The sequence below is a fragment of the Capsicum annuum genome, unplaced genomic scaffold, assembly GCF_002878395.1.
Source record: "Capsicum annuum cultivar UCD-10X-F1 unplaced genomic scaffold, UCD10Xv1.1 ctg79519, whole genome shotgun sequence".
NCBI classification, from domain to species: domain Eukaryota; kingdom Viridiplantae; phylum Streptophyta; class Magnoliopsida; order Solanales; family Solanaceae; genus Capsicum; species Capsicum annuum.
Genome location: NW_025890106.1, coordinates 2,254 through 16,101, shown reverse-complemented (window position 1 = coordinate 16,101; position 13,848 = coordinate 2,254). Strand labels below are relative to the sequence as shown.

Sequence of the window (13,848 nt, the reverse complement as noted above, 5' to 3'; positions counted from 1 at the left end):
TGCTTAGAAGATTTAGGAAATTTCATGAGAAAGACCGAGGAACATGTGACTGCTGATAGCCTTTCTCTTTATAAGTATGTGACTCTAGTTGTTTGTGAATGTTATGAAGTGAGTGAAAACCATGGGAGACTAGAGTTCAAATCGAAAAAAGACAAAACAAAATTCTAGGTGATCACTTCCACCTGCCTAAGTCTTGGTGGATAAAGTCGGTGGTGGAGAACCAATAATGTATTTAAAATGATAAAACAACATATTTTATTATTAAAAATGCCACGTGAACAAAATATATCCATATGGCAGCGAATGCATCACACCTCCTTGGCTTAGGTCGACCGGGGGCGGGGGGGGGGGGCTCTAATTCCAAGTTCGGAAAGCGGGGGGGGGGGGGTTAATTTGTACAAAAGATAGTTCAAGTGGACATTGAATAAAAAGTGTCAAGTTTATGGGAGTCCTTGTGTGTTATTCATATATATGTAAAGGGTGGAAGGTTTCTGTTGGCATATAAGTAGGATGAGTTTTTGGGCACATAAGTGGTGTAGGGACATCGAGTCGAAGGAAGCATTTCCTAGTTTATACTGTGTTTCTTGCCAAAGAGAGACGACAATCCAATAAATTTCTAGGTCTCATGAGGGTTTTATTCATTGGGATTTAAGAATACAGAAGGAATCTTCATGAGGGAGATGAAAGAATTTCACAATTTGTTAGAGCTTTTGTATGGGCTAGACACATCAAAGAACTTGTTGGATGCATGGAGGTGGCAAGAGAGTGGTGACGACTCATTCACTTGTAGCCCTTTTTATAAGAGGTCGTTAGTGAGAGAGGAAGGTATCTATCCTTATGCTTCCATTTGGATCCCTAGAGAACCAAGGAAGGTTTGTTTCTTTGTATGGTTGGCGGCAAGGGATGTGATATTAACATCGGAGAATTTGAGAAAGAAGAAAATCACCTATGTTCTTGGTGCTTCATGTGTAAAAGTACCGGTGAAAGTGTAGATCATCTTCTTTTGCATTGTAAGGTGGCAAGTCAGTTATAGAGGATATCCTTAAGTTTGTTTAGGACGCAATGGGTCATGCTGAGTACAGTGAAGTGAAGGGGGCTTTGCAAAGTTGTACTCTTAAAAGGGAGAAGGAAAGCGCAAGAGCATGGGGCATTGCCTCTTTAGCAATCATTTGGGTTATTTGGAAAGAGAGCAATAAGAGGGCTTTTGAAGGGGGTGAAACTTGATTTTGTAAATTTAAAGAGAAGTGTCTTATACCTAGTTTACTTTTGGTGTACTTGTGAGGTTCCAATTTGTCTAGAGGATTGGACCTCCTTTGTTGAGAACAATATTTTGGTGTAGGTTCTCTCCTTTTTTGCTTTATGTATACGGGTTTCCCCCCAATTGTTAATAAAATTATTTACCTTATAAAAAAAAAATACTTGCAAAATAGTCAAGGTGCATGTAAGCTGGCTCACACACTACCGATTTTTTAGTTAAAATGTTATTGTCAATTACCTAAAAGATATTATGAACTTGGAAGTACATTGAAGATTTTGGAAATTAAGCATTACAAGAAACCTATTCTAGTACTCTTGGAGGTATCTCGGGATTGCATATCACCTGGACTGGGAGTCATATATACCCTATCAATATAGTCCCAAATATAGAGCATCTGGCCTCATACTCAGAAGTGAGATGGGTGCTCTTCCTTCTGTATATTTAAGGATGCCATTAAGGGCCAAACCAAAATCAAAAGTAATTTGGGAGAATGTTTAGGAGAAATGTGAAAGAAAGTTGTCCAGACTCCAGATGGAAAGCTCAGTATCTATCTCCCGGGAGGCAGACTTACTTTGTATAAAATCAGGAGGTCAATTTTCTTGGAAGGTAACAAAACCAGGAATGGTTATCACCTAGTGAAGTGGAAAATTGTCATAACCAGTAAAAGATAAGGAGGTCTGGGTATCAAAATCTTGAAGAATCAAAGTAAAGCACTGAAATTGAAGTGGGTGTGGAGATACGCTCAAGAGTCGCAAACTTTATGCAAAAGGGTGATCAGGTTGAAGTATGGGAAGGTGAATGGTTGGTTATGAAAGAAGCAACCAATCCTTATGGTGTAACTGTTTGGAGGCCAATCAGGTATTGATGGCCTATAATGTAAACTACATTGCCATCAAAGTTTTTGATGGTAACAAAATTGTCTTCTGGAAAGACCGGTGGTTAGGCAATAAGAGTCTTGTAGAGATGTTCCCAGACTTGTTTGTTCTTGCACAATAACAAGACAAAACTGTGGCTGTTATATGGTCTCTACAAGGTTGGGATTTAAGGATGCATTTGTTTTTATTAAGATTCAAACGTCTGAATCTAAATGCACATCTAAATGATTAAGATGTTGTCTCCAGATCTGAAAATTGAATTGTTAAGACTGTTTGTTTTTCAATATTTGAATATGCAAAATTTATTTATTAGTATATATAACAAAAGTACAATTCAAATAAAAAATTAATTATATATTTGCAAAATATTTGATTTAATACGGTAAAATCATTATTTGATTGAAGAAAAGATATTTATGTTTGTTAGTGATAATGGAGATGGTTTATAATGATGGTGGTGGTGGTAATGATTAATGTTAGTGACTAGTAATGTTGGTGGTGATAATTGTGATGTAGATATGGTTGGTATTATAGTGATTGTTATGATGATGACGATTGGTAGTGGTGGTGATGATAGTGATGTGAAGTTGGTTGATGTTAGTAATTAGAGGTATTGATTGTGATGGCTGAAAAATAAATGCATGATGGTTGACGATGTGTTGATGGTAGCTGGAGATGTTGTTAGCTGTGATGGTGGAGATGATTGTTAGTAGAGATAGATTGTAGCGATGATATTAGTTGAAGCGGTGGTAGAGGTGACGACACCAGTGACAATTGTAGTGGTGATGGTGGCCGAAAAATGTGTAAATGCTGATGATGTGTTAGTGGTAGTTAGCAGTGGTGCTAGTTATGATAGATGAGTTGGTCGGTAGTAGGGATTGGTTTGATAGTGGTTGATGATGGTGGAGGTGTTGGCGGTGGTAATAGCGGTGGATATAATTAGAATAATGGAGGTATTAGATGTGGTAGCGACTGACAATAGCGTATAGTAGCGATTTTGGTTTTGAATGGTGGTTGTGATGGTGGAGGTGGTTGGTGGTGGTTAACAATGGTGGTGGCGGCAGAAGTGGTTAGTGGTGGTGACCAGTGATTGTGGATAGGGTGGTTGTGAATATTATCCAACACAAGAATACATCTTAATAATATTAAGACTTGGTTCCAGATCTGAATGATTAAGACCTATTCAAATCTATTAAGAACTAAAATTTTAATAAAAACAAATGCACTTAATGGTCTAAAGTCTGAACCATCCATATTCAGACCTCCATTAAGTGCAAACAAATAAGACCTAAGCCTCAAAGGAAACTTGAATGATTTGGAAATCCCAAGAATGGTGGAACTCCTTAAAGTTCTTGAATCATTTGAAGATGTTAAAGAGGGGAAAGACAACCTTTGGTGGAATGGACATAGTAAAGGGATCTACAAGGTCAGCTCTATATACAAGCTACTAAACAGAATAACACAACAGGCTAGTAGGTGGCCATGGAAACAAATCTGGAAAACTAGAACCCCTTGAAGGTTGCACGCTTCTCATGGTTGTTAGCGAAGGAGGCTGTGTTAACACATGAAAATTTGAGGAAGAGGAATATAATTTTAGTCACACATTGCTGTCTCTGTGGAGAGGGAGCTGAGACAGTGGGACATTTATTTTTGCATTGAAGATTCACTAGCCAGCTATGGAAAATTTCATCAATCTCAGAGGCATGCAGTGGGTAATGCCTAGCAAGATTGTTGACACTCTATCTAGTTGGGAGGAAGGCAGGGAGGGGAGCAAAGAACTTGAACTATTGGAGAACTATCCCAACTTGTATTTGGTGGACTGTTTGGAAGGAGAGAAATGCTAAAATTTTTGAAGACCAAAGTAGAACACTTCAGAAGATTAAGACAGACTGTACTTTGCTTTTTTGTTTTTGGTGTACAAAAAACTTCCATATAGAGGCTGCAGATATCCTAGAGGTTTTAGAAGCTTGCTAGGATGGGAAGCCTTTTTTTTTTTTTTCTCTTATTCTGTTTTCTATGAGCTAGATGCTCACTTTGGAAAGGGGTTTTATGCACTACCTAAGTGTTGGTTTATAATACAAATGTTACCTTCTCAATTTTTTTTTAAAAGAACCTATTATCCTCTCTGCCTTACATACGCATTGGGCAGTTTAATTGCTTACTCAGCTGTCTAAACATGTTTATTTCACTTAAAAAGTTGAGTCCTGTCATGTGGTTAATGTAACTTGGAAAAATTACACTTAGATGGAAATAAGTTTTAACTTGATGTAAAGTTCGTTAATAATGCGATGGTGATGTGTCAAGGGTGGGATGGCCTAGCAGAGGGCCAATCAGCTCCAACCATGAGGTTTGGTTTGAGTTTCCAGTGGAAACGAACCACCTTGGCTCCTGGTTAGGAGGTTTTGTGGTGGTGTTTACATATCCAGAAAAAAAGAAAAAGTACGACATCCAAAATGCCTCGGTAGAGACGCAAATGGACCCCCAACCCTAGCAGGTATTATTTTGGGTGAGTGGGTGGGTCTTCGGTGAAGAAATTGGAAGAGGAAATAGTGCTAGACGTGCAACACCGAATATGTTTTCTCATTTTGCTGTCTTGCGTCCTTTTATACATGTATATACGTGTCTCTGTGCGTGTGTGAAGAACGACCTTCTTGCATCTAGTATTTATATAGTTCCTTACCTTTATCAATAGTTCTATTTCTTCAAAGAAGTATTATTGAACAGACTACATTTATGATTACTTGTACACTACGTTTTTTGATTTGTGTTCTATCTCAATTAACTTAAATTATCTGCAGAGCCAAGTGTCAGGAAAAAATGTGAGGTTGCAAAAGGATTATTCAGCTTCACGCGAAAGAACACTAAATGAAGGTATCTTATGTATCTCTGATTGTTGTTTCTTATGTACACTAAATGCTCACTGTACTTGTTCGTATAATTTCTATAATTTTCTTTTTCAGCTGAATGATTGACTGGTTGCCTTTTATTAGGGAAATTAGAAAATTTTGGCTGATCTAGTTCTTGATTTTCAATGGAAGTTGTTAGACTTTCTAGAGTACAGTTGCATTTGCTTTGAATCAGATTTGGTCTGTATTATTATCATAAATGTTACACTCATAGTTTACTTTAGTATATTTGTGTAATGTGAGACCTGAATTCTAGTTTCCTTTAAGATTGGTGATTGTGCTGCTCATTGTCATTATAGGCATCCACGTGGAACTATTTTTGAATGTCTTCCGGTAGAGGAACTGTCTAACTGTGTCAAAATCAACTCACTGTATAGCTCAACTGCCTCTCATCTACAAGATAAGTTACAGCAGATGTTTTGTTCTTGTTGATTGGTGACAACTCTGTCCTGATATATCAAGATAAGAGGATTGTTGATTGGCCAAGTGCTGTTGTCACGGACCAAAAACTAGGTCATAATGACACTTATCGCGGCCTAGCCTTGGTAAATAAGCCGATCACCAAGACAAAGAAAATGAGAACAAATAAGGAAGAAAATCCAACACTTAGCAACTTAAAGATAATGCAAGACTTCTATAACGAAGTCAGGCCAAACACTGAATGTAACAAAATGAAAATCTGAAAAAATAACATAAAATCCAAAATCTGGTGTCATAGGTTTAAGAGCATCTAATACAACTCGGAAATACAGAAATGTGAATATCTGCCTCTGAAAACAAGTAAAGACATCTAAAATAGGTAAAAGAAGGTCCAGATTAGCTTTAAACCCTAGAGCACTCTAGTACCTCTATCACCACTCAGATGAGCACAAAATCAGCTGCCACAGAAAGTGCTCATACTAGAATCTGCACCGAAAGGACCCAATAGGAGTGAGTACGGTCCACTTGTACTCAGTAGGGATCATAGGCTGACTGAGCAAAGCAGAAAATAAGATAAGTAAAATATACTATGAGCATGCCATATGCAAGAAGAAAAGTCTCAATCGGTAGCTTACACCGTCTCCACTAATAGTTTTAATATATATAAGTACACAGAAACAGAAACGACACAGATATAAAGGAAGAATACACAGAAACCAAGCACAAGTCAAGAAAACTAAGGAAAACAATCAAGATGCGTATGTAAATGCAACGCAACGCAATGTGGATGGGATGAATGATGAAAGCCATCACATGACTTTCCGTATACGCCCACCGAGCTTGCAGCTACCAGGTAGGACCCATGGGGTTTTCACAGTCCATATACCATATCTCAAGCTCAACTCATCTCAACTCTCCTCTCCGACTTGTGTTCACGGAGAGGGTTTTCATAAGAGTGTCATTTTCTTTCAAAAACAATATTTCTCCGTGGTATCGGTATCTCCTGATTGTATGTGTATGGAATGAGGATGTAATGCTCACAATCAACATAAATGATGATATCGAATCCATGCAACACATATATTTATAAGTGAGCCCAAAAATCAACTCAATATGCCCATAATTCGTGATTATCACCTCCAATTAGGCACCATCAAAATAAATATGCATGCGAGACATCATTATTATCATATCAACACCCAACTTGGGTATTTTATCATGATAAAATTAACCAATGCTCAAATAAGGCTTATATTAGCAAAATAAGCCCCACACGGGCATCATATTTAGAATAAAGGCATTCTAATGCACAGATAAGGCCAGTAATGTCAAATAAAGCCCCCACACGGGCAACACACAATATCAGATATTATAAAACAACCACAACAGAGTATAAACCCCACATAGGCATACAACAGTAAAAATAATCTCGAAATATGAATCCCATAGTTATTTTCCCCAATCCATAACATTCTTTACTTATTTATTAACTACCCAACTCAATCCGAAAGATGTTAAGCCATAACCTACCTCGAAACGACAAAATCCTAGTCTAAAGTGCTTAAACACGGAGCCTTTCCCTTGCAAACAACCTCAAAATCAACTGCAACATCCAAATATAGCATCTACGCATTAAAATTAAGCTAACGATACCCATATAACCTATATTCTGGCTAGGTTCAAAATGGTTTCAGGAAACGAGTTTGAAAATGAAGGGGGTAGAATCAGAGTTTTGTTTTAAAAACATATTTCCCAAGTCTATAGGAGAAAACCCACGTGAAAATGGGTTAGAAATGAGGTCCAAATTGAAGAAAGCTCCTTTTTGAACTTTACCCGTAAAACCTCAATTTTTCCATTTAGAAATCATGATTTAAAGGAGTTTTCGATGATATAATCGATGACAAATAATGGAAATAAGGTTTTGGAGCTACCCAAGCTCAGATGGTAAAAAAACCCTCGAAAATCGCCAAATTCGAAGCTCAAAGGTCCAAAAATAGAGGAAAAACGTGGAAAAGAGGCTTTTATACCGTTCAATGAACAGTGCCTCGCGATTGTGGCCCCCACCTCGCTATCGAGAGGGTTAACGTTGAGCGGGGCTTAAGTTGGTCATTGCGACTGTGAGAGGAGGGACTCGCCATCCCGATGGACAAACTCGACCCGATCCACCCAGATACTCATCGCAACCGCGGTACCACCACCACGCGATCGCGATGAAGGGAATCATGAAGGCTCGCGATCGTGACACGTGTCAACGCGATCGCGATGACTGGCCTGATGCACTCGAAATTGTTACACCAACAGATTTTTCAAATGGAGCATTGTATCCGCATGGACCCTCGGGGTTCGTTCGGAACCTGACAAAAATAAATCACATATGCTACTAGACAAATTTCAACGTTCCGAACTCAAGACGTTGGATTTTCGAAGAAAAGGTCATTTTCACAAAATTAACCCCCGGAACCCATCTCCGCTACTTCCAAACCAAGGGTTGAAATGAGATATAAAAGCTCCAAATTCGAACCAACCCCACTACTAACCGAAATTCCACATTCCGGATCTGCTGGCACAATCCGTTTTGTTATTCGATACTCAGAACAATAAATGTTGACCGAAGTCAACTATATGGCTTCTCAATCCTCTAAAAATCACAAACTCGCATAAATCGTTCCCGATTGCATTGAGAACCATGCCAACTATCCCCGAACTTCAAAATTGGCATGTAGCAACTACGGGGAAGGGCCAAATGGTTGAAACACATAGAAAAGAAAAATTCATAAATTCAGGTCATTACAGCTGCACTGCACTTAGAGTTGCTAGTTTATGTAGGATAACAAAACGCTTAGAAGGCTTGTTGTATTGTTGATTAATCTAGTTAGTATGATGAGTGTAGCACTATACTTAGAGGGGCCGCTCTATGTAGCACTAAAGGCTTGACAATACATTAATCTCCTCATTGGTGTCAATATGGTTTTAACTATGAAGTTTTGACTCATGCATTTTTTTTTGTCTTCCGCTTCCTGCAGCATATGATGGTATAGAGGGTATGCTTTATGGGCTAGGAATTGATGGTGGTGAATCGATAGCTCGTCCAGCTTTGAAATTCTATGAGGTATGATTCATTATGCTTAGATCATACCTCCACTAGCATGATATATCATTCTATTTCTGACTCTTACTTTCAGATGGCACTTGAAAAGAGTTTCACAAAGGGGCGTAGGAAAGAGCAAGTTCAAGCTGCTTGTCTTTACATTGCATGTAGGTAAGAGATTGTGTTCTCTAATATTCTTTTTCAATTTATGATGTGTTCCCTAATGGAACAAAAGAAGTGGGATTACTTGTAATGAAGCTTGTGATGTAGACAGGTTGACATGAGTCATGTCCTCCGTGCATCAGTAGTTTGAGAGTAAAACAAGAAGAAAACATCGATTTTGTAAAACACAAGAGGAACCCACCTGCATATAAGATTCCGATATTTTAGTTTCAGTGGTTTGATTTTAGTGTTAAGAGTGGTTTTAGCAGTTTTACTATACTGTCCAGACGCAATATATTTGGTATATTTTCAAACTGATTTGAGAAAACCAGTGTTCAACATACACATCAGAGGGAATATTTGAGATATTATGTCTTTAAGGGTTCCTAAAGTTAGCTTAACAGTCCAAAGAACAGTCATACTAATCCGTACAAGCTCTGCAATTACCAACGCTTAATGAAGAGAAGGAATCTTAGTCTTTTATTTAAGGTTACCCTCTAATAGGGTGATGTAGGAGTACATTAATTATAAACCAGGAACGAGGTTGCCCCATGAGATTAAGTGCACCAATTTTACAGCACAACACATATACCTAGTCTATAGTTTTTGTCTTTTTGATGAGTCCATATGCCCTATCAACACAGACACTCTGTTCTGAGTAACCTTACCTTTTTAATATCTGATTGACCATATTTTTATGTGGTTTCTGATTTTTTAGTTTATAAATTCTGTAAAAGCTAACTCCTTAGTATGTTTAAACATTCAGCTAAATGCCATCTGTTTTATGTGTTTTCTTTATCTTTTTAATTGATATGAATTGGTTCAACTGTACCATAGTGCAATGATGTACACACATTCAGTTTAAAGAAAAAAGAGAAAAAATGAATTTTGCAGTAGACTATGAGCAGTAATTTGCAGCTAGAAAGGAAGAAGAACCAAGCAATTTTTGATTTGGTTAAAAAGGGTCTTGCTTATGACAGCGAGTGGAAACAAAATCAAATGTCGAACCCATGTCTATGCATGAGGTGTTTTGCTTTTGGGCCTTTCACCTTTGGACCTAGTAAAATCAGACAGGTAGAGGATTAAAAATGTGGAATCAACCGACAGAATTATGCAGTATAATTGAAATTCATAAGTGATGCTTATTGACCAGCCAAATGACTTTTTTGGATATTTAGAAAAGGGCCCTTGTCAGCTGTGGAATTTGACATATGTGGCTTTTCTGCTCTTGCCATGCAACAACTATTGCTCATTTGACATGTTGTATATTTAACTGATGTAACTTGCTTTATTATGCCACTCGGTTTATAAATTCAATCTATCATTGTAGTAACTTTTCAACATTTAACCCCTGCAGATCGTGTTCCAAAGTTGTACTTGTTCAAGAAAGATAAATTTGAATATGAGAGAACTAACCTATTGGATGTTAAAATATAATTTCTATACCGTGACTACAATGTACAACCTGAAACTTACCAATAATGGTTGATCTTGTTTTATGTCTCATTTTTGATAAGTACTTCTGTAACCTTATGGTTAAAGGGACTGGGGGTGGGGGGAGCATGCTAAGATTTTACCAAGTTCTTGGACAGAACTTTAAGGTAAGATAAAATGCTTCTTAATCTGCAGGTTCTGAATAAGATACCATAGATAGAGAAATGTGAAATTCATAACGCATAACCATTGGATATAGATTTTCTAATATCATCAATTATTTGAATATAGGGAAAATTTGTAATAGCATGAACTTGATCAAAATTATTAGAGAATACTTTAAATACAGTGCTTCTTAATCTTTTGGTTTTACATAAGACATCATAGATTGAGAAATGCTGAATTCATAAAGCATAACCATCAGATATAGCTTTTTATATAGGTATCATCAGTTATTTGATTTTATGGAAATTTGCACTGTTGGTCCTTCAAATATTCACAAGTTTTAGTTTTGTGCTTGTGGTATATGACTAAGCATAGTTGACCCGCAATTAAAATGTGTAGGTTTGATTCCTCTACTTGTGAGTTTTTTGTTGTCTGCATATGATTATTCATTAAGCATACATATCCAAGTAAAAACATGCTTTAAATTTTGTCCTGAATTCTGTTCTGATAGTGGAACTAACAGTATGGTGGCTAAGTAAAAGAACTGATACATTATAAGTTTGACCTGGTTAATTGTGATGAATCACCAACTTTATTATGCAGCATAGAGGATACCGAAGCAATCAATTTTCTTTAGTACATAAATAGAAAGAGTAACAAGGAAGGTTATTGTTTGATTAGATCTTCTAACATAATTTTTTCTTGGTCCTAGCTACTTTACCAGTGACAAATTGGGGTTTGTTTATGTTTCTTCTTCTTGCAGGGAGAACAAAAAGCCATTCCTACTCATCGACTTTTCTGAGTACTTGAGGATAAATGTGTACGTAAGCTTCATTTTTCTTTGATGTAACACTTTGGATCATTAATCTCGAGAAAAAACGTGATGGTTTCCGTTTAGGACTGGCATTCTTATTATCTTGTTCAGTATAATGATATTCTGTTCAGCATTTATCCCTTAGCTCCTTCTTGTAATATTCTGAACTAGATCTCATGTGTGAATCTTGTGCGGTTGGAGTAAATTACGCAAATCTTCACGTTTAGCTAGATATGAAAGCAACCTTATGTGAAGTTGTATTCAATGTTGGATTTTAGAAAGATACAGGAGTCTAATAAGATAAAGGAGTCTAATATCTTCCTTTTCAGCTGGAAGGAAATTTAAGACAGAAAAGGAATTGGCTTTTGAGAAAGTAGCTGGGTTATATGCTTTACAACCCTTCCAAATATCTTCATCAAAAAACAATCCTTCCAAATATTTTCATCAAAAACAACCCCTTCCAAATGTCTTCATAAAAAAACAACGCTTATAAATATACTCTTGAATAATCTTCAGTGTGGCTGAAAAGCTTATCTTTGGTTATATTGTCTTTTGAATTTGAGGGCAGTTGTTCCTCTGCTGCAATACCTCTAACTTCCTAGTTCGACAAGTTTCCTTCCTATTGGAAGAATCCAGCTGACCTTTTGCACATTAATAACTTCACAAATGTTTATTATGGAGGTTTCCTTGTACATTCCCTTGTTATTAATCTAGAACAGTTGGAAAAACATTACCTATTCACTATCTTTATTATCATAATTGAAACCTGTTCAATGTGTTCTTTTACGAAATGCAGGTATGTTTTAGGTGCTGTGTTCTTACAGCTATGCAAAATTCTACACCTTGAAGACCACCCAATTGTTCAAAAACCTGTGGATCCGAGTCTGTTCATTCATCGATTCACTGATCGTAAGTATTTATGGTTTGCTGGTTTACTTTAAGCTTTCTTCTTTCTTCTTTCTTGGCCACCTTGTCCCAGGTGCTAACTTTCTGGTGGGGTTTATATATATTTTTGATTTCCCCTTTGGTTTCTTGATTACGTTTTTGGATTTTCATGGGGAGAACTGAGAAGTTCAAGGATCTTGATTCATAAGGATTGTATTCTGCAAGCGTGTTATTTGTTGCCATTGTTCTGGCAAGTTAATTCTATGTGGGTGCTTATAAGATGGATCTTGGTTGTATCTTCTTCTTTCCCTCATCGATGAGCCAATGATGCAGCATCAATGAAGTATCGGATCTCTTCTGTTAAATAGAAGAGCAAAAAGGTTTTATATTAGTTATAAGGTTCTAGATTGGTATTCCGAGGTGCGCCGTTATGGAAAACACACCACTAATTGATACATGGGCGAGAAATGCAGTTTAAAGCAGTTGAGGCCCACAGAAGCAGACTGCAGACAGGTAATTGTCCTCTAGTTTGTTTGGCGGGGAAGCTGGTTCTATTTATGTCACCGTCTGGTAAACCTCCTTTGGGTTAGATTACTCATTTATCAGGAGCTCCTTTTGTAGACTAGAGCTTTTCGTGTGGTGTTTTTTCCAGATTTAGCATCACTAGTTCAAATCATAATTAGTGGCTACTTGTTGGAGGACTCAAAACCTAATCTGTACTAATAAAGATTAGAACTATCAGGCTGCTTACATGTGTGGGTTTTCATAATTGGTATTAGTGGTATGGAGAACTAATGGCTTTTATGTTAAGAGTTCGTAAGAGTAAATGGTAAAATGCTTAGCTGTTATTTTGAGATAGTATTTTATAGGAGAATATACGTATCCACAAGATGAATGTGGTTGAGATATGGATGTTATGAGGTTAACATGATTGGACAAAATTAGATATAATCACATTGATAGAAGGTGCAAGCAGCACACACAGAGAAGGTTGATCGAGAGGTTTTACTATATCCTACACAGACCTTTGTATACACTGGTTCACAAATGCGACATTATGACGATTGGGGTACTAAAGGGGAAAAACAAACCTAAAATCACGATGAGCATATTTTCTCGGAAGTCTTATGATCTCTCAGATCAATGTGTATAGAACTACGAAGAGACCACAAGGGTAAAAAAAGGCAGCCCGGTGCACTAAAGCTACCGCTATGCGCGGTGTCCGGGGAAGGGCTCCACCACAAGGATGTATTGTACGCAAACTTACCTTGCATTTCTGCCAGAGGCTGTTTCCAAGGCTTGAACCCGTGATCTTCTGGTCACATGGCAGCAACTTTACTAGTTACTCCAAGGCTCCCCTTCAAAAGACCACAATGGTGAAGGATCTATATAGACGATCCTAACTAATTGGGACTAAGTCTTAGACGCTTAGTCATTGTTGGTACACTTCCTTCAGTTGTCTGTCAGAAGTCCTTTCCTTTCAGTTTGCTAGGGATTTGCATGTCAATGTACGGATAGCTGATCCGGAAAACTTGTAGGACCCATTTGGCCATAAAAGTGCAAATTGTTTTTGGGAGAAGTCTTGGCAAAAATTGTTTGAAATTTGTCATGTTTTGGCAAAAATCCCATGTTCTAGTTTTCGGGTACTTTTTAAAATTAGGTGCTGTCTAATAGACAAAAGAAGGTTTTGAATGAGACAGTTTCATCTTCACAAAATGCTTTTGTGGAAGGTAGACAGTTCTTGGATGCAGCTTTGGTGGCTAATGAGGTGGTGGATCTGAGAAGAAAAGTAGAGCTTACTAGGAGTGTTGTGTTTTTGAAATGAACATCTCGTTCAGGAT

The 13,848-nt window shown here is 37.4% G+C and overlaps 1 protein-coding gene across 1 annotated transcript; it reads left to right on the top strand.

The window, feature by feature from the left end:
• Positions 1 to 4,853: 4,853 nt before the first annotated feature.
• LOC124895065 (transcription factor IIIB 70 kDa subunit-like) lies at positions 4,854 to 13,293 on the top strand. Its single transcript, XM_047405525.1, has 5 exons — positions 4,854 to 5,004; positions 8,483 to 8,568; positions 8,642 to 8,718; positions 11,072 to 11,128; positions 11,919 to 13,293. Exons 2-5 carry the CDS (start codon positions 8,503 to 8,505, stop codon positions 12,061 to 12,063), a joined length of 345 nt encoding a protein of 114 aa, XP_047261481.1. The 5' UTR covers positions 4,854 to 5,004; positions 8,483 to 8,502; the 3' UTR covers positions 12,064 to 13,293.
• Positions 13,294 to 13,848: the final 555 nt, after the last annotated feature.